Source organism: Mirounga angustirostris, unplaced genomic scaffold (assembly GCF_029215605.1).
Source record: "Mirounga angustirostris isolate CCGP_5_RB_7025 unplaced genomic scaffold, mMirAng1.0.hap1 SCAF_6, whole genome shotgun sequence".
NCBI classification, from domain to species: Eukaryota; Metazoa; Chordata; class Mammalia; order Carnivora; family Phocidae; genus Mirounga; species Mirounga angustirostris.
The window spans coordinates 32,831,215-32,858,889 of record NW_026991714.1 but is presented as its reverse complement, the minus strand read 5'-3'; the positions used below and the strand labels follow the sequence as shown (position 1 = coordinate 32,858,889).

General features: G+C 51.7%; 1 protein-coding gene across 3 annotated transcripts in view; it reads right to left on the bottom strand.

The window, feature by feature from the left end:
• Window positions 1-10,701: 10,701 nt before the first annotated feature.
• Window positions 10,702-27,675, bottom strand: part of MAPKAPK2 (MAPK activated protein kinase 2) — a 45,606-nt gene continuing 28,632 nt past the window's right edge. The window contains exons 2-10 of one of the 3 annotated variants that reach the window (XM_045877105.3): window positions 15,905-16,044; window positions 15,638-15,711; window positions 15,277-15,356; window positions 14,708-14,834; window positions 14,020-14,095; window positions 13,478-13,602; window positions 13,122-13,207; window positions 12,920-13,000; window positions 10,702-12,420 (exon numbers count right to left, since the gene is read on the bottom strand). In XM_045877105.3, the coding sequence (XP_045733061.1) occupies window positions 12,277-12,420; window positions 12,920-13,000; window positions 13,122-13,207; window positions 13,478-13,602; window positions 14,020-14,095; window positions 14,708-14,834; window positions 15,277-15,356; window positions 15,638-15,711; window positions 15,905-16,044 (933 nt within the window). In that variant the 3' untranslated portion in view covers window positions 10,702-12,276. The remainder of the gene's footprint in view (window positions 12,421-12,919; window positions 13,001-13,121; window positions 13,208-13,477; window positions 13,603-14,019; window positions 14,096-14,707; window positions 14,835-15,276; window positions 15,357-15,637; window positions 15,712-15,904; window positions 16,045-27,675) is intronic. The other 2 variants (XM_045877104.3, XM_064594057.1) reach the window with 2 other exon arrangements.

The window sequence follows — 27,675 nt, the reverse complement described above, 5'->3', positions numbered from 1 at the left end:
TTATTTTTATTCAGCTCTGTTGTACCACATTGAAAACAATTTCAGAAGCTTCTATTTGGAGAAAAGTGGCTAAAAACAAAACACTAAACAGAAATAAATAATAAAGTGAAATAACAAAAATCTGTTTAAATGGTGTCATCGCCAAGTCTAGACAGAAGCTGGGTCATTAAAAGGACTTCTCAGGGCATCCTGTAGTCCTCGGCTTCATCCCCCCACTCAGCCATACTTCCTGAAGATCCTCTGGGTGTCAGCTTTCCGACAGGTGCTGCGGACCGGGCCTCCGTGGGCTGCCCCTGCCCCAAGGGCACAGCGCCGTCAGCCTGCCCCTCCGGGCTGCGCAGGGTTGTGGGCAATTTGTCTGCGGCAGGCCCTGCTCAGCCTGCTGGGACACTGGGCTGAGGAATGAGACGGGTTGGAATGGTTAGTGCGGTTACTGCCACAGGACCCACTGAGGGCAGAACAAGAGGAAATGGGTTGAGACAGCAACAGGAGGGATTGGGGTTTAACCGAGGGAAGGCTGCCCCTTTATCAGGGAAGGAGGAGCTGTCCCAGGTGACAGGGGATCTCCAAGCATCAAGGTGTCCGTTCCTGTCCTCCAGGAGGCCTTCTGTGGCTCTCTGACTTCTGGGGACTGCTCCTGACCCGGACACGTGCTGCCTGCCTGCCACGCCCTCTGGCTCTTACTCATCCGCCACCTGAGGCTGTTCTGCACAAAACCCTCAAGTCAGGGAGGCGGCGGCTCAGTCCCGTGCCTCTTGGTCTTCTGCGAGCTGCACGGGATACTGCGAGGCTCCTGCGGGCCAGGCGCAGGGGGCGGGGCGGGGGGAGTCAGTGAACAACACAGACAGAAATCCCTGCCCTTGTGGAGCTTAGATTCCACTCATGATAAATAAGTAAGCTGTGCAGATTTTTAGAAGGTGATCAGATCTTTGGGGAAAACATTAAGGAGGGTCGCTTTGGGGATGTACATTATAGTTCATTAAAAACGATTTTTTAAAAAAAATAAAGCCTTGGAGGGGAGGAGAGGGTGCCCAGAGTGAGGAGTCGGGGGTAGGAGGAGGGAAGACTGCAGTTTTAAAGAGAGCAGTAAGGGTAGGCATCACTGAAAACGTGACACGTGACCAAAGAGGAAATGAATTTTGCCCATATCTGAAGGGGGAGTGTTCCACCTTGGGGGCCTGGGGGCAGGGGAGGGAAAGGGTCTATGCTGTGTCCTTCCAGGCCTTCGGGTCCACGAACACTGTTGGCCTCTAAATGTGGCCTCGGTTGTGTTCACTGCTCCTCTTTGCCTCTGGGAAGTGTTCCAACAGGCTATATCACGGTCCTGTACCACAAGAGGTTGTTTACTAGCCTCAGTTTACAAATCTATAAAATGGGGATAACGATACCTCTACCATATAGGGTTGCTGGAGGTCAGAATTCAAAAGAAAAGAGGGGGAGCGGTCACAAAGGGGACCAGGGGTCTCTGAACAGGGCTGGGCAGTGTGTTCACTGGGCTTACAGACACTAGGTGCAAGGAACTGGGCTGAGGCTTTACACTGATTAGCTGTTTAATTCTCCCCAAAACGCAACGAGAAGATGCTCTCCTGTCACCACTTATAAGAGGAGATGGAGGCTTACAGAAGTTGGAGGTCTCCAGCCGGCACGTGGAAGAGGTGTGGACCTGCAAGAGTCCAGGGCTCCAGCCTACCCCACACCCCGTGCCTGGCCTGCCTCACCTGAGCCAGTTTTCTCCGCAGGTGTGAGCAGTGAGAACCATGTTCTGAAACCCAAGCTAGAGATAACAGCTCTCAGTTTCCTCCCAATCAGCCCTGATCTCTGCGGCCTCCTGTGCGGGGCTATAACCCAGTTTTCTTTGCCAAATTCTTACAAGAGAAGAGAGAAATACTGCTGAAATCAGGGGCCTGATTAATTTTGACAACTGTGGGAGGGGAGGGAAGGAACGCATTCTTAGAACTACGGCGAGGCTGGGCTGGCGGGCCCCACACTCAGCACATTCTAGATGCCATGGGCTCGGGGGTTTTGAGAGAAACCCTGTGACTCAGCCTAGCTTCCCATAGTCCCTGTTTTACTTGAAGGCACGCTGTCTTCCCATCATTCTCCCCTGGCCCCGCAACTCTGCCGGGCACTGACGCCCCACCGCCCTCCGCCCCCGGGGGGTGCCCAGCTGCTCCATGTCCCAGCGCGAGTGGGGGGTCCTCTACGCTGGGCTACGGAGCCACAAAACCAGTGGTCCGAACACACCTACAGCAGACACCACGGCACCCTCCTCTCGGAACCAAAGCCATGCAGTGTTCATCCCTTTTATTCTCCTTCTTACTGAAATCAGTCTGCTCGCACTGATACAGTAACAGGCCTACTACCTGTGATACAGGACAATAATGAGCGCTAACCATGGGCCAGGCATCGTGCTCAAGCTTTTACCTTTTTCATTTGTTCCTTGCAACGACCCTATGAGGAAAACAGTATCATCGTTCATCTGCGTCCTCTGAGAAGCAGATGCCAAAACGGGATTGGACACGCCAGGGGTTTAGTTAGGGGAAATGTCTTTAGGAGAGAAGAGAGGGAGGGAGGCTGGTCAAGCTGAGGGAGCCATCAGACTATGTCTGACCCCACTGAGGAGCGAAGGAGAGAAGGGTGGGCACGAGTGTCCTATACTATACTACTATGCAGTCTGCAGAAGCGGCCGCAGAGTTGCCAGGGAACCCTCAAACCAAAATCAGCCATCACTAGAGGCCTTGTTCCCCCAGGAACTGGTGTACTTAGCATCCCTACCAAGCCCAGTCACTGCCTGGGGGCAGTCGGAGGGAAGCATGGCCTCAGTGCAGATGCAACAGTGGATTTCAGAGAACAGCACCTGGGGCCTTAGCATGATGCTGTAATTGGAAGTCGAGGCAACACATTCTCATAGTTAATACTTACAATTCCAAATATTGCTAATAATTTTTGTGGGGGGCGCTTGGGTGACTCCGTTGGCTGAGCCCCCAACTCTTGATTTTGGCTCAGGTCATGATCTCAGGGTCCTGGGACCGAGCCCCACATCGGGCTCCCCACAGTCTGCTTGTCCCCCTCTCCCTCTGCCCCTCCCCCGCTTGCACGCGCATGTGTACACTCTCTGTGAAATAAATCAATCTTAAAAGAAATTTTTGTGGAGTGCCACAGTTATTATCCCCATTGTACTAGTTGATAAACTGAGGCTCTGTAAAGTCACCAGCACATACTTGGAACCCAGTCTAGTATAACTCCAAAGCTTTCTCCTGTGCAGTGTGCATCTGAGCTATTGACCACCACATCACAAGCCCCATTCCTCAGACTCCATAATCAGTGGAGGGCTGGGCACACAATCGGTGTCCCATAAAGGTTTCTGGGGTAATGTGATTGAGCTCCTGTATAGTAAGAAAAAATGCCTGCAAGTTTCCTGTGTCCCCCATAACTCCTAGAACCCTGAGCCTGAGTCACCTCTTTCAGCTCAGGCCTTCCGGGCATGGTCTCCCTAACCAGATGGGAGTCCCCCTTGGTAAGCTCTCATGGCACTCTGGGCCTTTCTCACAGCACCTGCCAGTCTGCCTTATGTCAAAGTCATTTGCACACTGTCATCTCCTTGGTGTTCCCACCAGGGGCTTCACAGTCTGGGAAGGAGATCAATTAACGTGTTCAAGATCAAACACCAGCAGAAAGCCAGACAAGGCTGACTCTCAGATTTGTCTTTGAGCCATTCTGCCTACACACCCAAAATATATGCAAATAACTGTAATTGGGTGAGCAGAGCCACTGATATGGGGAGAGGCTGAAGGAATCCCCTTGCCCCTCCACATCTGATTCTTCCAGTCGCCCACAATGCTACCCAGGGTATACATCTATATTTTGGGAAGTGCTTTTGTCCTCTTATTCTCAGCTGACTTATTCTACTCTCAGATTGCCCCACTGCTGACAGTAAATCCATTCATGGACCTGTCATTCAGAAAGCAACATGCAAAATGCATTCATTCATAAATCGATACTGTCTTTCTGGGACTGCCTACCAAAACATAAAATGTACATACCCCTTTAATCTAACTTCCACTTCTAGGAACCTGTCCTACAGAAATCCTTACCCATGTGCAGAGATATTGTTCAAGATGTTTGCAACATTAATACTAATAGTAAAAAAAAAAAAAAGGAAATGAAACATCCATCAAAAGGAGATAGTTAAATAAATTATGGTGCATCAAGGCTATGGAATACTCTGAAGCTGTTAAGAATATGAGGGTTCTGGGGCACCTGGCTGCTCAGTCAGTACAGCATGTGACTCTCGATCATGGGGTTGTGAGTTTGAGCCCCATGTTGGGTGTAGAGACTACTAAAAAACAAAAAACCTTTAAAATACTGGGGAAAAAAAGAATTTGAGAGTTGAATTCAGTCATGGACACTCACTAAGATATGCTGAGTTTAAAAAGCAAGTTGCATGTTGGTTACCGGGTATGGAAAAATTCTGGAGATGGGTTGTGCGACAATGTGACTATGCTTCACACTATTTAACTCCACACTTAGGAATGGTTAAGATGGTAAATTTTATGGTATGGGTGTTTCACCACAATTTTTTTTAAAAAGCAAGGTGTAGAACCATATGCCTAATGATCCCATTTGTACTTATTATAACCCTCAAAGAAATGTCTCACCTGTGTTTATAAGCATATAGCTGTGTAGATAAAGTAATAGAAATTTTTGTAAGGCTGGATAAAATCAAAATCACAGCAAGCTGTTAAAGTTATTTCTGGGGAGAGAGGTTGTAAAGAAGAACTTGCATTTTACTCTGAATGTGTACACAATGATGTGTGTATAATTTCTTTGCTGTTTGAATTACTAAAATTGCTTGTGTTCATTGTTCTTTAGGTAACATTCATCCCTCCAACAGATACTGAGTACCTATGCTGGCTCCGCTGTCCTTTTCAGAACTTAGAATAAGAGGATTAGGGGTGCCTGGGTGGCTCAGTTGGTTGGGCGACTGCCTTCGGCTCAGGTCATGATCCTGGAGTCCCTGGATCGAGTCCCGCATCGGGCTCCCTGCTCAGCAAGGAGCCTGCTTCTCCCTCTAACCCTACCCCCTCTCATGTACTATCTCTCTCTCATTCTCGCTCTCTCAAATAAATAAATAAATCTTAAAAAAAAAAAAAAGAATAAGAGGATCAGACTGGATTTCTCATCTCCTCTTCCTTGCAGACTGGCTCAGAGAATGGCCTGCCCCTGTCCACTTCCCTCCTGCCTTCGTCCCCGCTGCAGGCGGCTGTGGGTGCGGTGAGTAGGGTCAGAGTCTCGCTATGAGGACCGTTACTTAGAACAGGTTTCTGACCAGAAAAGGAGACAGCTGAGTGCCAGAAAACCATAGGCCCTTCTAGGTCTTACTGCAAATACCAGGTCTCCCTGGACCGCAGGCTCTAGGCACAGCTAACCAAGGTCTGGGGCTCAGACTTAGGTGTGATCGTGGTTTCTTTGAAAAGTAAACCTCTGACTGGTGAATTTAGAACCACAGATCTCCAAATCAGAGGGTAAGGGCTGGGAGAGCTCAGCTCATTCTGAAAGTTGAGGCCTCAGAGCCCCAGGAGGCTCTAGCTATTTGAGGAACCAGATGCCATGGGCCACTTGGACATGCGAAGGGAAGAAGGGATGAAGGGACAGCGATCACATTTCCTTTGGGCTCAGACAGCAGGGGCCTGATCTTTCCACCGGTTTTGGACTTGGGCCAGTGCCCCGGAGCCCAGGGACTCATTTGCATAACCATTGCATCTCAGGGCCCCAGCAAAGCTCCTCTCCTAGGATCAGAAAGGTTAAGACCAGCATTTGGTCACACGGGGCCTGAGGGACAGAAACAAAACTGTGGTGGTGGGGCCGGGGCTGGGTGGGGGAGGAGAAGGATCCTGTAGGGAGGGGAATAGCAAGGGGGGAAAGCCAGTCCCAATATTTCACTTGCAAATCCTGGCAGCAGTGTCCCATGGAGTAGGAAACTTCACCGTCCCATAGAGCAAGAAAGTTATGCAAACGAATGCATTTGCATGGCAGCCCTGGCTCCTAAAAATGACTTACCACACACAGGTTCCGTGCCTCTTGGCAGCCGCTACTCGCCCCCTGAGATCTCCCCCAAGACTTCCTGGCTAGAGGCTCTGGGTAGTAATTTCCCCCCAGAGCAATAATTATGCCCCCCCCCCAAAGAGGGTGGATGTACATTTCCAAGATAACCCTAGGCTTGAGATGTTGGTATGTAAGAAGTGTGGAAGCTTAGGTACATTAAAATGTGTATCTGTTACGGGGAAGCTCTGAGAGGCTCTCATTTCCTATACTGACGGGTGGTGTGAGGACAACCTGCAAAGAGCTATGGCGGCTCAGTGACACCCGGGGGAGGGGGTGCAAGGGAACCCTGGACAACCATTCAGCCCACTTTTCCAAGAGGAGCCTCCAGTTACACGTAACGTTATCCTTTTTCGTAATGACTTGTAAAATGTGTAACTAAAAATGATCTAAGTTTAAGGTTTCTTTAAAAGTTAATGAACTGAAGATTAGAGGGGAAATCCCACTCAGGCTCTGTTCCCAAATTTTGGTTTTGGTGGGGAAGCAAACATAGTTGAATGAGAGGAATCCAGGTTGGAGGGGCTGGGAAGAGAAAATGGGCAGAAAAACACTGAGGATGTCCCACTGAGGGGGGTAAATCTTTCCCTTGGAGGAACTGATGGGGTCAAAGGTCAAGCTGAAGCCAGTAGGGGAGGGGGGGTGTGCAGGGAGCAGTTCAGACCAAAAGACAGAAGGGGGAACCTAGATTCAAAGGAAAGATGTGGCTCCTGCAGAGACCGGAGTGGAAATCTGATGGGAACATCTCCACTGTGTTCATCCCTCATTGTCTACTGTCGAATCAGTCCTCCAAGGGCTCATAGGGGGCGCTCCGGGGTCTCTGCCAGAACTCCACCGTCTGCACAAGCCCCTGCTCTGCCTGTTTTATGTGTTGGTTTTCCCTGCTTTCTGTTCTGTTACCGTCAACCTGCTCCTCTAGGCTGAGCCCCATGAGGGCTAGAGACCCACTTCCAATTCATCTGTGCCTCCCCAAAGTCCTGAGCACCGGGCATGACACAGAGTAGGTGCTCAAGATGAGCTGAATCAGAACATGGCGTTTTAACTTTTGCAAGGGGGTTGAGTCTTCCCAAAGAGTGGTCGAGCCAAGGAGGCCAAAGCACTGATTCCCCTCAAAGCGCGACCTGTACAAGGAGGAACCCCCTTATACACCCAGGGATAGTGCACCCCCTGCTTCTCAAAGTCCTGGCATGGCCACATTTAATCCTCACACACCTCAGTGGGGGTAGAACTGATCTTATCCCTGGGAAGGCACAGATGTGAGGGCTTTGTGCAGAAGACAAGGATCCAGCGTGTGCTTCTTTGACCTCACTCATCCCTCCAGTGTCAAAACCTTTAGGGTGCTCAAAGGCTGCCCTGGGCCACCTGGGCTCAGACGACACACCCCTCACTGTCTGCAGTGGTTTTGAACAGATAGATTCAGACCACAAAGTAGGTGTCCAGGCCTGTGGAGGCAGGGAAAGGAAAAGACAAGGCCTCTCAAGGTAGCACACTGAGAAGGAACTGGGTCTTACACTTTGTTTTTCCCAAAGCACAGTGCATATTAGTAAGTGTCTAGGTATTTAGTGATTTAGGATTTGGGGTGGTCTCTTCACACTGGTCCTAGTGCAGGGAGAGGAGAGGTAGATGAATTTGCCAAAAGGCCCCCCAGAGCTGGAGCCTGGTGTCCCTTCCAAAGAGGAGCTACTTCCAAACTTGGCCAAACTCCCTCTGGGGTGTCTGAGCCCCTAAATGTGGACTTCAAGAGACAAAGCCAGCGAGGGCTATATTCCTGGGGCCCAGGGCGCAGAGGATGCCCCCCAAGGTGCTCCCATCCCCGCTCAGGCCCACCTGGGGAGTGGCCAGCAGGTCTGTTTACACTTATGGGGTGGGTAGGACAGCCACTTTCCCCAGCCTCACCAACCCCATCCTCCTCCCCCGAGCAACAGAATTTCCTTCACACCCTGAGCAGGCACTGCCCACTCTGCCCACTCATCATTCACAGCCCTCCATAGGTGCTTCCTGTCTCCAACGAAGTCAAAGGAAAACCCCAAATTTACTGTTACTGTTTACCAAACCAACTGCGTCAACCCAAAGCACAGAGACAGGCCCTCAAGTGAGGGCAGGACTGACAGCAGCCTAGACCACTGGCCCCACTCCAAACCTAGGGCACCCTGTGCCCTCTGGACGGTGGGACTCATAAAGGCCACCTGGCACCTTATAAAGCATTGAAATCCATGATTTCATTCAATTCCTCACAATAGCCACAGGGTGCAGGAACCTCACTCCCATTTCATAGAAAAGGAAACAACTCCACTCAGTGGAGGGGAACCCAATATGTCTCACTCTTGACCCCCCTCCCCCTTCCTTACCAAGACGACTTTGGCATTTTTGTTTGTGTGTGGTTTGTTGTTTTCAAGGAACTCTAAACTTGGAACTGGAGCTCCAGGTGAGATTCACCTCTGCTTAGTTGTGAGACCTTGGGAGGGTCATTTTACCTCTGTAAGGCTGCATTTCCTCATAGGTAAATTGGAGACTAGTCCTTAAGTCCTCTTTACATCTTACACCCCTGAAGGTCATTCAGGAATCACACCTTGTTGCCTCCTGCACCCATGAAAGCCAGCAATTGCCTTTAGGTCCAAGTTCCCTTTCCCATCCCACCTGGGAATTTGGCTGAAGGAAGTTAAGTGACAGGGAATCATGGAGCCACCCATGCGGGGCTCAGGGGGACAGGGAGGAGTGCAAAGACATGGCTAGACCCCATGTGCCACACTGGGCCCCTCCTGGCCCTTCACCCCCAGCCATCCTCCCTAAACACCAACTCCAGGACAATCCAGCTGGATCCTGAGCCAGGCCGACCGAGACCCAAGAGGCCGTAAACACAAGTGTTAGCGTGTGGGGCACGAGGGTGAGAAGGCTGTGCGACAGGCCTCTGTGATGGAGCAGGTGTCCCGCAGGCGCCCACATCCTGATCCCATGGACCTGGGCACATGGTCCTTTACACCGCAAAAGGAACTGCAGATGGGATTAAGGTTAAGAGCCTTGTGTTGGGGAGATTATCCTGGATGATCTGCGGAGGCTCAATCTAATCACCCAAGTCCTTAAACGTGGAGACCTAGCTCCTGGCTAGGTCAAAGAGATGGGACCACAGAAGCGTCAGAAGGATGCGATGCTGCTGGCTTCGAAGATGGAGGAAGAGGGTCACGAGTCAAGGAATGCAGAAGCCATCTGAAGCTGGAAAAGGCAAGGCAACGGAATCTTCTAGAGCCTCCAGAAAGGAATGCAGCTCTGCTGAGACCTTGATTCTAGGCCAGTGAGACCCTATCAGACCTCTGACCTGCGGGACTATATTACATTTGTGCTCTTGTAAGCCACGGAGTATTAGGGCAGCAACAGAAATACCGCCTCCCAAGACAGCAGAGCGTGACAATGCCCTTCTGCTCTCTCACCCTGGCTCGCCTCCTACCAGCCCTCGTTCCCTCTTCCGCCAAGTTCTCGTCACTTCCTACACCTGTGTAAGTACAGACAACGTAACTGGATTTCCCTGAGAGCAAAACCTCATGCTGGTTTATCTGAGCAGTGGTTTCTAGACGGATGAGTGGAGTCTTGAGCTGGCACCCAACCTCGACAATCCATTCAGGAGTTATAAAGGGGAGGTCAGGGGCCACCACGGGCCACCCTGCCCGTGTCTACAAGCCTGAGCTGCAGAGCCATGATCCTGCTAATGAAGGAGGAATGAGCAGGCCCCTGCCAGGCAGAAGGCCAGGTGTGAGGATGGAGAACACCCCAGGTCTTTGGCTCCTGAGTTCTAGTGCAAACCACTTAGCTGTGTGACGTCCAGTACATTCCTCCGCCCTGTCAGCGCCCTCCCTCGTGAAGCGGGGTAAACACCCTGCCTTGCCTTTCTCCCTAGTCAGCTCTGCGACAGTGGGAGAAAATGTGAACTTACCTAGGGTGCACTATTTGTCTTTCCGACTGGCAGGGGTGGGTAGACCAATGTCTACCTTAGGCCCTAATGCAAACCAATCCATTGTGTGATCCCAAACATCCCACCTCTGGGCCTTGCTCTTTTTATCTGTGAATGGGGGGGCGGGGGATGGGTCACATGAACGCTGAGGCCTCTTCCAGGTCAATGCAGACTATTTCGCTTTAAGCCTAACCCCTATCGCCCCCTCCTGGAATTTTCAGGAACTACACCACCCTGCTCCCCTGGTCTCTCCCAGGATTTGACCCCAGAAACCCAATCCAGCAGGTCCCTTCCAGCTGAGGAGGCCAGCACCTGGCTGTGGCTAAACAGATCAAAGACCCATGTGCTGAGAAGCCACCTGGCTCCTGGTTCAGTATTTGACAAAAGAGCATGGGCTCCCCGCCCGCCCCCCCCAACTGCCATCCCACGCACTCTAAAGGAGAGCAGCATTCGTGCCCCTACGGCAGACGCGACCCGGCCAGAGCCTGGACAGAACAGGTGCTCCCTCACCTGGGAGGCCCTCCCATCCTCTCCCCTCCCAGGACACCCAGATTCTGCCATCCCAACATACAAAACTACTCTCCATGGGTGCAAAGAGGAGACATGGGGGGTGGGGGGTGTGGAGAGGCTGAGTCCCATGAAGGAAGAGCAAGAAAACCTTTCAACTATTAAATCCGTTTAGTAAAGACAATTTCGCTCATACAAAACAACAACAGTTTACAACAATCTGAGTGCTGGACACACCATCAGAGACAGGGAGGCACCGCGGGCACTCGGAGCCCTTCCCCCACACGCAGAGAGGATCCGAGCTACTCCTCCAGCAAATCACCCCCGAGGGAGAAGAGAGCTGAAGTATTAGTGCAACCCCCTGCCCCGAAAAGACCCTGGCCAGGAGGACTTCTCCCCGCGTTGCTCACTAAAGCAGGGGGGGCCCTCCCCGCCCTCCCCCTCACTGGCCGGGACACACAAAGCTGAGTTGTTTGGGGTGGAGGTGAAGCGGCTAATGGGGAAGGGGCAGAGTCGGGACATCTTTGGTGTGAAGACTCCCCCACCTGCCCACTAGGCCACAGTGGAAATTCGCAGGACCACACAAGTGGCGTTTTCTTTTCCCACAACGGGGAGCTGGCCAGTGCCCCCAGAGCCCGGGAGAGCGGCCAAATGCAGGAGCTCCGCATCACTTCTCAGGGGCCCGGGCTCCTCCCCAAGAACAGAGAGGAGGCCTGGTAAGAAGTGGCTAAAAACGGAGGGAAAATTGACAAGAACCGGTCAATAATGGCAGGAAGGAGAAGAAGAGAGGCTGCTCGGTGGGTAAGCGCCTCAGAGGACACGGACCAGCACTGAACGGGGAGCAGGGGGCCGGGGTGCGGGTGGTCCAGTCTTCCTGGTCACTGTACCAGTGCCTACGTCACTCCTCTTCCTCCCAGAACCAGCCAACGGGCAGGCCACGGGGGCCCTGGCTCAGAATCGGGACAGGCTTCTCAGGCACTTTGGTAGACCCAACATGGGCACGGCAGGCCCGAGGAGGCGCAAGGCTCTTGAGCCACGGCAGGGCCCCTCTCCCTGCAGCCCCGCCCGCCCCGGGCCCTCAAATGCACAGTCCCAGACACAGTTGTGGGTACATGTACACACGCACGCACGCGCACAATCACACTCGCCTCTGTCCGTCTGGCACACTGGTGACGTCTGAGGGCTCCAGCAGAGGGGGGGCATCCTGGCCCCGACCCCCTCCCCACAGGGCCAGGAGCTGCCGGAATGCCTCGGCCAGCAGGGGCCTCAGGCCGTGGTGGGGAAAGAGAGGGCAGGTGGGACAACACAGGGACAGTCCCTATAACAGTTTCCACAAATACCCTTGAACCAACCCCCAACCTTTGCACATCCAGAGAGGAAGGGGTCTGGGTAAGGAGGCAGACTGGGGGAAAGAACAATAAAAGAAGTTTCATAAAAATTCTAAGTCAAATTACTGATAAAACTGCAAAATGAGCACAGGTTCAAGAGCATCTTGCTCCCTTCTCTCCACACGGCCCCCCAGCCTCCCAGCCTCCCGCCTCCCAGCCTCCCTCTCTGAGGCGGCCGGAACCAAAGGCAGGTCACAGCCGCTGACGGGGTTTGGGGCTCCACGCCGCCAAGGAGGAGGTGAGGTGGAAGTGGACAGTTCTGTGTCTCTTCGTTTAAAAAATATATTCAGGTCGAGAGTTATTGCTTGTCCTCCAGTGGAGCGGGATGGGCTCAGAGGCTCAGTGAGCAAGAGCCGCCGCCTCCAGGGCCCGAGCTTTCTTCCGCCTCTTCAGAAGGAGAGGATTAGACGCATCTTCAATCTTCTTTATCTTGATCTGCTCGTAGTCAACACGCATTGTGGCCAAGGCACTGGTCATCTCCTCCTGGGGAGGGGGCAGGGTTCCCCCAATGGGGAGGCAGGGGAGACAAGAGACACAAGGAAGGGCAGGGTGAGGGTGACAGAGGGTGGGAGCGGGAGACGACAGTGGGTCAGTGGGGCCAGAGCTGGCAGCAGCCTCGGCCCCGCCTGGGATCAGCAAGAGCCCTGAACTGGGAATCAGGGAGCTGGGCTCTGGTCCATCCCAGCCCATCGTTAGCTGGGGGACCTTGAGTAGGTCACTCCCCCTCTCTGGACCTCAGTCTCCTCATCTGCAAAATGAGGAGATGATAGCAGACAGCCTTTCAGGTCTCTCCAGAGAGCCAGTGAGCAGTGGGCTTGCAGGGAACCGCCACAGCTGCGTTTACACTGACACGGTTCCCCGGCCCAGCCTGCTCAGGGAAGTGGCCCAGGGTCACTGCTCTTGCTATAGCAGAGACCCCTGGGGCGAGCGTGCGCAGACCTCCCTCCCCCCGGAGCACCCGGGCAGCCAGTGGTTCCCTCACCTTGACGTCCTCCCACCGCTCCTTGTCCTCCTTCAGGACCCGGCTGGTGTGCAGTGGGGTTTGAGGGACTTTTGTTGATTGCTGGGGAGGGAGGAGAAAAGGAGTTCAAGTGAAAGCCTGGGGTGGAGCAGAGTTGTGGCTGAGCCCTCTCCCTGAGGGACAGTTTCCATGGACCAGGGTCTCTCCGGCCCACCCGACTTACCATGATCCAGGGGTGGTTCATAAACTCCGTGATGGTCATTCTCTGAGTGGGCTCTGTTTTCAGCAGGTTCCGGATGAGCATCTTCACTGCGGGGGTGGGGCAGGGAGACACTGTTCAGGGGACACGCTCTCTCTTCTGCTTCTTCCCCAAGGTTTCAGGGAGAAACCAGATGCAGGGGCGGGGGGGGGGGGGGTTGCAGGGAGGCAGACTGCCCAAGGAGCTGGCCCTGAGCCAGGCCCTTCACACAGACAGGACGGACCCAGCAGGTAGCAACACAAGTACAGACCCACCACCACACCACGCACGTGGGCGGGACGCCCACAGGACACATGCGTGTGCAGGTGTGGGCTCCTCACCTTCCTCCGATACTTCTGACCATTCTGGGTTGGGAAATTCATACTGGCCCATTCGGATGCGACTCTTCATGCCCGGAGAGATGGCAAGACCGTGGTTGGAATAGAAGGGGGGATACCCACACAGCCTGGACCAAGAAGCAGGAAGGGAGGGGCAGTGCTGGAGTGCAAGGCCCCTAATTCCTTGCACCAGGAACAGGGTGGGAAACGGGCTTCTTGTAAAGGTCACAGAGAAACTGGAACTCGTGGATTTCAGGCACAATAGATGAAGTCAAGAACAGGGCCCAGAAATCCAACACACCAAGTATCTATCTAAACCACACATTTTCCTGTCTGTTAGCTAATTTATACCCAGCGCTTAGCTATCAGAATCCAATAAGCACAGAGAGAAGGGGACATGCAGGGGCTTTCCAGGGAATCCCCCACCCAGAAGGGGATGCAAACCTTTGCTTCTTCCTCTTGTCCCAGAGAGGTACAGGCCTCCTTCTCCACCCTGCCCCAGCCCAGCCCCAGCCTCCCCCCTAGGCCGTCCCTGATACACTCACAGGATGTACATGATGACACCCAAGGACCACATGTCACAGGACTTGTCATACTTCTCCGGACCCAGCACTTCTGGAGCTGCAAACCAAAGGTCAATGTGGGTGGGTCTGGCCCTTGGACACCGTGATACACCCCAACTTCTCTGTGGCTCACGCTCTCCATCCCAACCCTTCAGCCCATCATGATGGTCCTGCAGCTGTGGGTAGGAAGGGGACAGCCATAACCCAGTGGGGCTTGGGTGGGGGAGAGCAGAAGGGCATCCTCCAAGAGGAACCCTGGGGCTAGAATCTGAAGATGAAACAATCCCTGAACTGAAGAGCCTTTCCGGCTCATGCTGTCCACTTAATTTGACAAACATGAGTTTATTCTGTGCCAGTCAGCTGGGGCTCCAGAATGACATCTGTGCCCCAGACCCCACTGGGAATCTGAGGGCAATGACAGCTCTTCTTGGGGAAATTACACGTGTGCACAAAATCCTGCCTATAATCTCAGACAAATTAATCTCCCCTAGCGCCCCAATCCCAGCTTAACTCTGTCAAACCCTACTTCTGGGCAGGTCACATCAACACCAGCTCCAGAAAGGGTCAAAGGACACGACTGTCCCAGGCCCAGTGGCCGCTGAAAGCTGTAGAGAGCGCCTGAGAACGGCTCTGGGGAAAGACAAGCTCCCCAGGCCTCCTCTGGACTTACCCACATAGTACGGCGTGTAACAAGGAGTGGTCAAAGAGTTGTGGCTGGTGGTTTCCTTGGCAAAGCCAAAATCTGTGAGTTTCAGGATGGCGTTGGGCCTTTTGGAGGTGTACAGGAGATTCTCAGGCTACAGGGAGAGAGAGACAGACAGAGGGCAGCTCTGCTGAGCCTGTGAGGAGCCATGAGAATCAGAAGGGTAAGGATTCCTGCCTTCCCCCTTTCAACCATCATCGGCGCCCCTCGATGGGCACGCCACAAGGAGCGTTCCTGCCTTCTGAGAGCTGACAGAGTATGTGGACACCAGAGACAAACACAGAGAAACACCTAACAAACACCACAGGGACCTAGGAAACCAAAGGTGTGACTATGTGGTGCTGACGAAGGAGGGCCACAGGGCTGGGCGTAGCCACAGAAGGCTTCGCTCCTGGGTTTGGGGGTTTGCCCAGAGAGGGCAGAGAATGGCACCCTGCCCCATTCTGCCCTCGGGAACCAGGCAGCAAGGATGCAGGGTCACCGTGGCCCCTACCACACCTTGGCCGGGGGGAGGGGCAGCAAAGCACAGCGGGTACCTTGACATCCCGATGAGCAATGTTGATTGAGTGCAAATACTGGATGGCCTCACCAATGCTCTTCATGATTTCTGACGCTTCTGGAGCCGTGAGGTGGGAGAGAGAAAGAAAGGCACAAGACGTGTTGTTAGGTTTGATGACGCAGTACACTCAGTCCCCTCCCATCAGCCCCAGGCTCCCTACACCCACCACCCACCCTCGAAGCGGAGAAATGAGGAGAAGCTGTCCTGATTTAGCGGGCACGGCAGGCCTGGCAGCGAGCTGGAGCAGGCTGCGGGCCTCAGCATCTTCTGTGGACGGCAGGCACTGGAGCCCCCCCTTCCCACAGCCCTGCCCGCCGGGGCCTGTCCCCACAACAGACCCTTTCTACCTCTTTCTGTGAACGCTTGGTCTCCTCGGTCCTGGATTCGGCTAAAGAGTTCTCCACCATCCAAACTGAAACAAAGCCCCAGTCAGATCTGAAGGGGACAACGTCCTACCACCCCTCCCCTCTCCATTCCCCACTAAAAGAAATCAAGCTTTGGCACTTGGAGCTTCGGGGTGCAGAGCCGGGCAGTCCCCAGAGGGCGAGGGGCCTGAGCGGGCAGTGGGGCCGGGCCGGGCGAGGAGGACAGGCGGGGCTGCTTACCACTCCATGACGATCAGCAGGCACTTCCTGCCTGCATACAGGTTCTCGTAGACATCCACGATCCGCACGATGTGGGGGCACTGTGAGGCCCTCCAGTGCAGCTCCACCTCCCGGCGGGCCTTGGGGCAGTCCTGAAGCATCTGCAAGCCAGAAGGCCTCCTGTGTGGCTACGCTGTCTCTGCAGGTGGACAGGGGGCTGCCACCCGGCATGGGTCCCCGCCAAGGCCCTGGCCCAGGTGCCCGCTGGCGTCCCCGCTGGTGGACCATAAACTCCCCGCTACTGCTGGGCCTCTGCCAGCTCCCTTGGCCTTTTCTCTGGCCTCTCCGAAATCCTGACTTAGAGTTTTGTAGCTCCTTTCTCTGACCTAAAAGAAACCTTAAGATGACCCCCATGGGGCCTTGACAGCTACACTGAAATCCGCCCTTGGACCATTCTGTCTGGGGGGGGCCCTTCCTAGCTATGCGCCAGAAGTCTATTCTAGAAGGCAGGCAGCTGTTGGGCACTGGGAGACGGGGGGTAAAGGAGGCACTGAGGAGAAAGACAGACTGAGGAAAATGAATACCATTATAGAAAGAATACCATTCCGTCACCTGAGTTGAGGCTGCAGCTCACTGATGAAGCCAGTACAAGTCACCACAACCTCTCTCCAGACCCCAGAATCAGTAAGAAAAGGTACTTCCAAGATCCCTCAAAGTCCAGCGCACCAAATCCAGAGCAGTGTGCTTTCTACCTCTGTGATTTACTTCATTCAAACAACCGACCGCCTAGGGAGTCAGCCTGATGGGGTCTGAATGCTGCTTCTTCCTAGGTTTGCCACCTTGATCAAGTTCCTTAACTCACGAGCCTCCTTCCTGTGCCTTCTTCCATGGACCAGGGGGCCAGGGGCAAAGGGAACCCAGATTCTTCACCAGCTTCAGGGGCTGAATCCTGACAAACCTAAGCCAGTCCCTGAATTCCTTTACTAGTGACTAGCTTGGGAACAAGCCTAAGACCCAATGCTGGCCAAGAAGAACTTTGTGACAAATCTGCTAGAGGCCTCTTAAAGGGAGCACAAGGAAGCTACAGCATCTTTCCCGCATATGGCACCTGGAACCACGGCAGTCCCCTTAGCGCCATAAGGGAGACCAGCATAAGAGGACAAATCAGCGCACTGAGGAAGGCAAGGAGGAGACGCGGCAGCTACCTGGGTCCTTGCTGACACCAACGAGCATCACTCAGGACTTGTTTTTGGCAAGATAACCATCTTTCTCTACTTTTTAAACTGCTTTTAGTAGAGTTTTTTATTGCTCAGAGCCAAAGGCATCCTGGCCTATCCCTGTGTAAAACGGGGGATAGATCTGTTGCAAGGATTAAATGAAACAATTCTGCAAAGCGCCTAGCAGCGTGCCTGGCATATGCCCAACAACCAGGGCTGTCGCTTTCACCACAGAATGTCTGCTAAAGGCACAGCACAGATGCCAGAATAATTAAGACAAAGACCCTGACAGACTTGCCATCTCTGTGGGCCGTCAAGATTAGCCCCACATGGCCCTACGCAGTTGGGGGATGCAGCAGGAAAGGCTCAGAGATCTGCTGGGCAGTGCAGGAAGCTTGGTCAGAAAGATCAGATGGCCAGGGTGGAGCCAGGTTACAGAGGGCAGCGAAAGGCAAATACAGGAATTTCCAGCAATAAAACTAGAATGCATCACGCCCCAGCCCATGATATATTGGGCCTTTTCTAACTGTGCAACTGCATTTTATGGGATGAGGAAACTGAGGCTCAGAGAAAGAGTGTGTCCAGGACTAAGTTCCTAGGGAAAGGCAGAGCCAGGGTTGGAATCCAAGCCTGGCAGATTCCAAAGCCCAAGCCTTTTCCATGACACCACAAAGCTTGACAAGGAGGGGTGGAGGCCGAGACTTGTCAGTTTCAGACAGACAGCTGCGGAATGACCTTGCAGAGGCAATCCCCAAACAGGTGCCCATAGTTCCATCTCCCAGGGAGCAAGCAGGAGGCAAGGTCCCCATGGGGTCCCACTGCCACCTAGTGGCCATCTGGGGACACTGCACAGGTTGGGAGTTCTGCCACCGACAACTTTATCATGGACCAGGAAAAGCTTATTTTCCTTTCCCATGCCCTAAGAAAAGCAGGAGGCGGCACTGGCCAATTTCATTTGCATGTAATTCAACTCGACAGGCATTTATTGGGTCCCACATTGTGTTGGATGCCAAGACGAAATAGAAGAGTCCCAATCTGAAAGAATTCAGGCTGGGGGGGTGGTGTCAGGGTACTAGGGGAGGTAGACACAGAAACTACTTATAACCCAGTGAGATAATGTGCTATATGACCGATAAGTTCAAAGGGTTCAGAAGCAAAATTTCTCAGAGCAGCCACATAAGAAAGATCTCTCTCGCCCCCTACAGGTACATCGATCACTATGAGGCCCAGAGAGGAAGATTTACTCAGAGGCAACATTCGGTTATGGATTCACAATCAGGGGAGACTTGGGACCCGGTCTGGAATTTGCCAATATCTCCACTGACCTGGGAGAGATCATTACCTTCCTAAGCCTGTTTTGCATCTGTAAGTGAGGGGGTAATGCCTACCCGGCCCCCTCCCTCACAGAGCCATCCTAAGCACCTAATGAAAGAATACCTCTGAAGAGTGCTTTGTGATCGGACAGGCACTCGTCACTGTAAGCCCCAGCGTAACTGCCACAGCACAGGGACCCTCTCCGTCACCTGAGTTGAGGCTGTAGCTCACTGATGAAGCCAGTACAAGTCACCAGCAAGACTACAGGCTGGGTTTATGTTTGCCACCCAGTGACCACAACCTGGGAAGCAGCTTCAAGCTCTGACCAGCTAATGCTAAGTAAGGACATACCAAGACCCAAACCCAAGGGCCCCTTGGTCCCTCCTGAGCTCAGAGCTCGCACTCCAAGGTCTGTTCTTTCTGCCTTAGACAGGTGAGACCATGTGGCAAAGGAGGAGCTGCAGTCAGAAGGCCTGGGTTCACATCCCACCTCCAGATTTACAACTTTTCACCTGGTAGATGAGCCAACACCCCAGCTCTGTACTTCCTAGCTTGAGTCAGGTAAGCCAACCGACCTTTCTGAAAAGGGTCTTCTCATTTGTTTTTTTGTTTTTTTTTAAAGATTTTATTTTATTTATTTGAGAGAGAGAGAATGAGAGACAGAGAGCATGAGCGGGAGGAGGGTCAGAGGGAGAAGCAGACTCCCCGCCGAGCAGGGAGCCCGATGCGGGACTTGATCCCGGGACTCCAGGATCATGACCTGAGCCGAAGGCAGTCGCTTAACCAACTGAGCCACCCAGGCGCCCGGGTCTTCTCATTTGTAAAACAGGATTAGATTTAGTGAAATCAGTAAATTGGAAAGAGTAGTATTTTTAAATGATAAAAGAAACATAGAAAGAATTTCCCATGAAGACTGGTGCTTGGCATCCAGGTATGTGTTTATCAGAAATCCCTGAATGGTTATGAAGACCAACTCAAGCCATGAAAGCAAGACCTTCAACTGAGTCAGGCAGGCAAGCTGGTTGATGTCATGCGGGAAGATCTTGAAGAGCCAAAAGGCCTTGTAGACAGCTGTGGGGTGCAGAAAGCCTGCAGGGAGGATATCAAGAATGTCCTAATCTGGAGTACGGAGCTAAGTTAAGAACAGTTGGGGGGGGGGGGGGGGCTGAGCTCCAAGCCAGAGGAGACAGGAAATGAACAGGATTCCTGAGGTACTGTCAGGGGCCACCAGCAGGTTCAACCAGAAGCCAACAGAGTCACTTAGGAAAGATAGGAAAGGCTCACCTCTCCGGCATGGACAAAGACAGTGGAGGCCAAAGGACCCAGGTCTATAGATCTCAGGGACCCAGACTGGAGGAAGGAAGGAAGGAAGGAAGGGTCTTCCCACTAAGAAGCCACACGCCCTTAGACTCAAAAAGCCTAGAAGGGTTTATGAAATATTTTGAGCCCACGCAAAGCATGGAACAGATACTGTGACTTGTCTCCACCCCCTGTAGTTCGCATCTGAAATTCTCTTGCACTGTAGAAAAGGTTAATTGTTGCATATGCTAAATTGCAATGCAATAGGCAAGGCCACCTACCAAGTGTGGCAAGGGCCAGGGACCAGGCCACAGAGCCCACTGCCTGGGGAGGAACCTCTAGGATGGCAGTGGCAATGAGGGAGACATGGGAGCGCTCCCAAAATACTGTTCCATGCCTCAATTTGCGGGCACCTGAAGGGAAGAGGAATGGGGCCCCCAATTCTGGTTGCTTATGGCCCTGTTATCCCCCCCTCCCCACCAGATCTTCCATCATGGGGCCACAGGAAAAGACTCAGGAGTAGTCAGCATCCTAACACTAGCTGAGCCAGAGAAATGGGAAGAAACTGAGCCCTGGGCCTGACGCATGGCTCGCCATCAATGATGATAGGAGGACTGGACAGGAAGGAACAAGCCCCAGGCCCCAAGGGATCATTCCCTTGACAAGCTCTAATATTTGCCGGGTGTGTGAACTTGTGGAAGTCTCTAACACCTCTGTGCCTCAGTTTCCTATCTGTTAAAACAGGATAATAACAGTACTTGCCTATATTAAATGAGGCACATGATTAAATAGATGTACATCCTGTAAATTACTAAGAGCAGTGCACGGCACATAGTGAGCAGCCCATTAGTGCTTGTTATTATTATTTTGCCCCCACTTCCCACCCATGCTGTTGCAGAGTCCCACGGGGGGTGGGCAGCTGGGGTCCCACTCACACCCATCTCATTTCAGGGGTTACGAACAGCCCCAGGCACTGGGCAGAGGGAAAGCCAGAATACTGGAAGGGAGGCAGTCTTTGGTGTCCCTGCCCTGCGCTCTCCCTCTGCCTGCAAACACCACCTAAACTGAACAGCTGGGGGCGGGGTGCACCCGTCGTGAGAGGAGGAAGCCATCCCTTCCCAAGACTGACTGGGAGCCAAGAGAGATGCAAAAGTCTGAGTCAGGCACTGGGAGTGATGCCGGTGAGCGGTGTGTCCTTAAAGCGGACCTCCTCGGGTGCTCACAGCAGGAGGTCAGCAAAGGCCCTAGCCCCGCTCCCGAACTTTGTGCTTAACGGGTACTGGTGCTAAGTACTCCGAACGGGGAACCCTCATGCCCACCCCAGAAGGAGCAACCTGCTTTATAGATGAGAAGACTCGGGCTCAGAGAAGCTAAGCAATTAGTTCGAAGCCTTCCAGCAGCTGCCGGCGGCAGGGCTGGAATCTGATGCCTGTCCTCACTGCTCCTGGGGCTCCTCTTCCACCTCCCCACGGTAAAGCAGCAGAGGCAAAGAACCTGCCCAGACAGTGTACCTAGGTACGTTGTGATAGCAATGCCAAAAACGGGGGCTGACAGAGGATACAGGCCTGAAAGTACAAACCCTTTGATCCTGGAAATCTTGCTTTTAGAATTTTACCCTAAACTACTCTCCTAGACGGAACCTTAAGGTATGCACATCCCAATCCCCAGTCAGTTACACCAACCAGAAAGCGGAGGCCCAAGAATAAGCAAACAAGATTGCTTTTTTTTTAAGTGCACTTATCTATACAATCAATCATGAAAGTGATGTCTGAACAGAACATTTAATGCGGAATGGATTCCCGTGTCTGTTGGATTCTCGGTCACCCCCGGTCACCGTCAGTGGTGGCACTCACTCTGTTTTGTTCTTTGCAGCACAAATCCCAATCTTAGTTTCCTTACACTGACTCATCAGAAAGTGTCTGATCGTAAGTGAAAAAGCCAAGTTACAAAGCCTTATTATGTAGAGTACAGTTCTATATATTTATTTACACCTGGGGGGGGTGTAAAAGGAACGGCATTCATACTCAGTAAAATGCTAATCGGAAAAATGCTAATCAGAATTCTATCTGAAAAGCAGGATGACAGTGACTTCCTTTTTTCCTCCTTAGATCTTTATTTTCTAGGTGATTTATACAATTAGCATTTGTACTTTCTAAAGAGGCAAAGAAAGCAGCTTAGCTTTCCAAATGTAAATTGGAAGCTGTCATCCACACCCCAGGCCCGGCGGCCGGGAAGCAGAGGGAAGCAGAGGGAAGCAGAGGGAAGCAGAGGGAAGCAGAGGCTCGGGGCTTCTCTGCCAGGCAGCTCAGACACCCCAAGTGCATGGCAGGGGGCTGCCGTCTTGGAGTCTGGAGCAGGAAGGCAGCTCACGCCGGCAGGTGCAGGCTGCTGTCGGGCGGGGAGGGGGGTTGTGAGCAAATACTGAGCACTATAGCACAACCTGGTCTATCATCCTCTGTCCTCTCCAGCTCCACTCCGCCCTGACTTAGCCCTCCAGCTCCTCAGCTAGCAGGCCTCTGCGTCAGCTCATTCACCTCTCTTTTCAGCCTGGAGCTGGGGAACTGGACCCCACGGCCCTGTGCTAGCGAAAAAGGGAGATGTGAGAAGGCCCCGAGGACACCGGACCAGGACACACTGTCCTTACATCATTTGATCTCTGGCTGGGCCCTTCAAAGCCCCCATCCCTGGAAATGGAGCCAGGGAGGGAAACAGGGAGACACAGAGCAGGCACAGCCTATGGCACATGGGCTCACCCCCACCGACTGCCATCACTCGGCGGACATCTGGAGGACCCAGCACACGCCACACGTTGTTTTGGAGAGGGCTGGGATAGAACAGACAACATAGGCAATAAGGCCTGTGCCCCATGGAACTTCCATATGAATGTAGGAGGGACATAATGAAAAAGTAAAAAAAAAAATTTTTTTTAATTATATCTTGTGATCTGTGTGTAAAGAACTAACTAGGGTGCTGCTAGAAACCAGCAATGGTGGTGAGGGAGACTCTCCCTCAGCCCCCCAAATTACAGAGAGCTGCTTACAGCCTGGAGACATGGTCACTTGTCTGCTTACATCTAGCCCAGCTCAGGAACAAAAGAGAGGACAGGACAGATAAGTCTTGGTTGAAATGATTTTCCTCTCCACCTATGGGGGGGGGGGGTAGGGTGGGAGGGAGTATGCCCCCTTCTAGAACTTCTGCAAAGCTCAGTGAGGAGCTACTGATAGTCCTCCCCTAGAAAATGATCTAAGCAGAAACCCAACAGCTGAGTTTGTAGGTTACTGAAGTAAAAGTAAAAGAAGGTTACAGTAAAGTAAAAGATACACAGATGTACCACACTGGGGTCCCCGGCTGGTGCACACATTCCCAAATATTTGGCTGGAGGTAAAAGTGGTTCTCTATTTGCTACCAGCTTTCGTTATTGTGACGGGGAAAAATCCCCGGAACAAAGCTAAAACTTACAATGGGGAATCCAGTACTAAAAGACTTGAGACAAGCACGCCACACTGCCCAGAAGGCTCCTGGACCTTCCTGTGGTTCCCACCGTCTCTCTCCAGGACCTTCCTGGGGCAGCCACAAAGGACCAAGGTTCAACAAAAAGGCAAGAAGCTTAAAAGCCACACCATAAATGACAATTTAAAAAAAAATATTTGCAACACATAATGGATAAAAGGCTAACTTAACTCTGGCAAATCAATTGTAAAAGATTAACAATCCAATATAAACTGGCCAAAGAATAAGAACAGGCAGTTCAAAGAGAAAGGAACACAGATGGCCAAACGATTCTTGATGCAACTCATTAAGAGTGAAATGCTTATAAAAACAACGATAGTAATTTCACCAGAATGGCAAAAATGTTTTAATGTTTGACCAAAAACAAAACAAAATAAAACTCTTGGGTTTCTGCCAAGACTTGAGAGGAAAGAGCGCTCTCACATACGCTCGGGAGGTATATCAACGAGTACATTGTTTGAGGAATTTGGCCATATCTATCAAAATTGTGAATGTTCAGACCTTGCACAAAGTCACTGCCCAGCTAGGAAATCATCCTACAAATATGTTCCTAAAGCATTTTAATGGCCCCAAGCTGGTAACAACCTATGTCCACCACTTTGGAGGAGTCGGATAAACGGCAGAGGATTTGGCACTGGGGCCGTGCAGGGGACAGGCAGGGCTGTGGTGAAAAGAGGCTGCTCATCAAGGGGAAAGCAAACAAAGCACAGGATGACACTTCGGCTTTATCATCACCAGCCTAGTTTGTTTAGCTGACCTTCATTGGCAATACTTAAGTAACTTTTAAAGTCTATTCCTAAAGGCAAGAAGCAAACACACCAAAAGGTTAATTAATGGTTAACTGTAAATGGTGGTAATATAGGTAATATAGGTGTTTTCTAAATTTTGAAAAATAAAAAAAAGTACTGAACAGAATAGAAAATATAATACTATTTGGGTGGTTTTGTGTCTTAAGGCAGAGGAGAAGGTATATGGGCTTGTAGATGCTTGCAATTTTTCTGGATGAATTTAGCCCCCAAAAAATGTTGAGTGTTGAACAGCAGGGAGTAGGTTCTAGAGACAAATTTGTGTTTTTCCTGTTTTCCCCGCTTTTCATTTCCACTTGATATCTTCCTGTACTATTGGGATCTTACCATCTGCATGTATTTCTTCTTAAAAATTAAGCCGAGGGGTTTAGATTCTAAGATGCAGTATGCCCAGTTCTTACTTGGCCCCTGACCTGAGACAGTGACACAGCTGAATGTGCCCCAAAGCAAGCCGACCTTCCTGCTACCGAGGGAGGGAAACAGAGACGGGATCCCACCCTGGCCACAGGAGGAAGAAGAACCTGGTGTTACTCTAAGTATGAGGGCTACCCAGCTGATGGAAAGGCCTCATATCTTCCTGGAGAATATAACCAAAATATAATGAAGAGCAGGCCGGGGCCCCAAACCACCAGTGCTAACCACTTCTGACTTATATGGAAAGGAATACTGCGCACCGTGGGGACGTCAAGTACTCTGGGGTCTTACGTAGGAAACTGAAAGACGGAGACACAGATATTTCTCTTTCTGCCAGCAGATGATGAGGACTTTGAAAGAGAAAGAGGAATTTTCATGTATACCACACCAACCATGTGTCAGGTGCACTTTATATTTAGAAAATACGTTATACTTAAGCCTCCTAATAGCCCTGTGGATGAGGGTCCATTGCTGACTCCATTCACAGGCGTGGAACCGAGGCCCGATGAAGCAACCTGCCCAAGGACACGTGGTCAGTCACTGCCCGTGCCAAGGTGCAGACCCAGTTCACACTCTTAAGTTCCAGGTTCTTTTCTTCACTACAAACGAGGCTTTGACAAACAACCCCTGAGCTGCTCCTATTAGTTTATTGTTGCCCTGGCTCCCCTCCCTGCCCGGTTCACAGATCTGCCCCCATTTATCTCTGCATCTGTCTGGCCCCGCACAGAGCTTAGTGCAGAAGAGACCTAACGTACACTTACTGATTGAATGGCAGGCTGCGCATCAGAACAGCAAATCAGCCCGTGGCTTACACCAGGGTACACGGCATCTTTCCCCAGGACACAAGGGAGACAGAGGTAGAGAGGAAACACACTCAACTCTCCCAGCTGGATTTAAGACAAAATCTTAAAGTGGCAGAAAGAAAACATGCCATGTTCTTTGTGGTATCTAGGTATGACTTTAAAGAATCCCGAGATGGACAAATTATCAAAAGAAATTAAAATCAGGGCGCCTGGGTGGCTCAGCTGGTTGAGAGTCTGACTCTTGACTTTGGCTCAGATAGTGATCTCAGGGTCGTGAGATGAGTCCCATGTGGTGGGTTCTGCCCTCGGCAGACTCCGCTTGAGATTCTCTCCCTCTGCCCCTCCCCTGGTTCACAGGTGGTGTGTATAAACACACACATACTCTCTCTCTCAAATAAGTGAATAAATCTTAAAAAAAAAAAAAAGAGGGGCATCTGGGTGGTTCAGTTGGTTAAGCATCTGCCTTCAGCTCAGGTCATGATCTCTGGGTCCTGGGATCAAGTCCCATGTCGGGCTCCCTGCTCAGCGGAGAATCTGCTTCTCCCTCTCCCCCTGCCTCTCCCCCTGCTGGTGCTCTCTCTCTCTGGTGCACTCTCTCTCTCTCTCTCAAATAAATAAAAATATTAAATAAAAAAAGGAAAAAAAGAAAGAAAGAAATTAAGATGGAAGGGGGTCGGCAACACTGCTTCTGGCCCATGCAGCCTCCAACAACTTAACTCTGTACAAGTGACAAAGCAAATTCAAATTCTTAATTAAAATGATAAATGCCATGTCATCATCATCATTCCAATTTAGTGGAATGAGATTCATGGCATGTATGCCTTCATCAACAGATCCAATGGGAGCTGGAGAGAGTTGACAGAGAGAAAAAGTGCAAAAAGAGAAGGGTCCTACAAATCAAGAGGGCAACACACACACACACACAGACACACACCCCCCCCCCCGACAACAACTCCACCATCCCACATGCCCAAACCTGGAGGACAGCAGAGTGTGGGGAAAAGGCAAAAGAACCAGAAGGTAAGTAATTCTTGCAGTCACCTAGGAGTGAATAGACGGTAGAAGATATGAACTTCTTAGCAGAAATGGTCCAGATGGAAGACAGAGCTCACGTCACCCAACATGAACACGAGGACATCTGACAGAGACAGATGCAAGGCTTTTTTTTTCCCCCGCGAAGAGCATGGCACTTGATAAATTCTTGCCGTGCCTTTCTAAAGAGTTTACCTGTCACAAAGTCAGAGGTGCAAAGAAGGGAAATGCTCCTTGAACTCAGTTCTAACCAGGAAACAAAGTCTAGTAAATTACGTAGGAAAAACAAAACACCTGTAAGTTAGCAAAAACAGTAACAACAAGAATACCACATTGGGAGGAAGTAACCTTGTCATTTTCAGAGTTCAAAGGAGGGAAGAAAAAACCAGGGGACAAAAACAGTTGTTTAGCCTAGACCTGCAGAAAACCAATATTTAGATGTTGACACAACGGAGCAGTAGTAGCAGAGATCCCACAGGGGAAGGCACTTTGCAAGATGACATCTGGTCTCTCTCAAGTAGATTCTGAGCACGTAAAGCACAATAATCCCTGAAAAAAGAAGGCAGGAGGCAGCCACGGATGGTTAGGTCCAGAGGGCAGGGAGCCCTGATGAGCTTAGATACTGAAGACAGGACAGACCCCGAGAGTGGCGTGGGCTCATAAAACAGAGTGAGCAGGACGTGTGGAAACACAAGAACTACTCGAGACTGCCTGCACCCTACATGCAAAGCCATAAGAGAAACCAGGGAGGGCGATGGCCCTTCGTGGGGGCTGGGCCTCCAAGCTACAGAAAGGACAATGCGGGAATGTTCATCTACAGTATGTTCCATCCTTGTTATGAAGGAGAAAGTTCATCAGATTGTAACAAGCTAAACATCTACACACACTGATGGGAAACCTCAAATGGAAGCTGAACCAAGAACCAACTTACAAGCACCCAAGGATGACGGAGTTACAAGACGGCAATCTTAAAAGACTCACATCCCAGGATGCAGAAACAACCTGTGGGTGTGATTCCAGAACCACTGTTGGTAATCAAGAGGGGGCGTGGGAAGGAGGAGACGGCAGGGTCCTGCTTTTCGGCAGCATCCGGCCCCCAGCACCAGCAGGGGGAGAGGCAGAGGGAGAGGGAGAAGCAGATTCTCCGCTGAGCAGGGAACCCGACAGGTGCCCGGCACCAGACTGAGCACTGGGGGATTTAAGGAGTTCACAGACTAGTCAAAGAGACAGATTCAAGGAGAAAGACACAATATGCAAAGAGAATGGTAATTAAGAAGGACTGCTTAACTTCACATCTGTCCCTGGCAAAGCCTAGAACAGATGATGACTTGCCCTGTCACTGCCCAGCCTGGGTTCCCTGAGAAGCCAGGCTCATCTAAGCTCAATAGCTTTTGTAG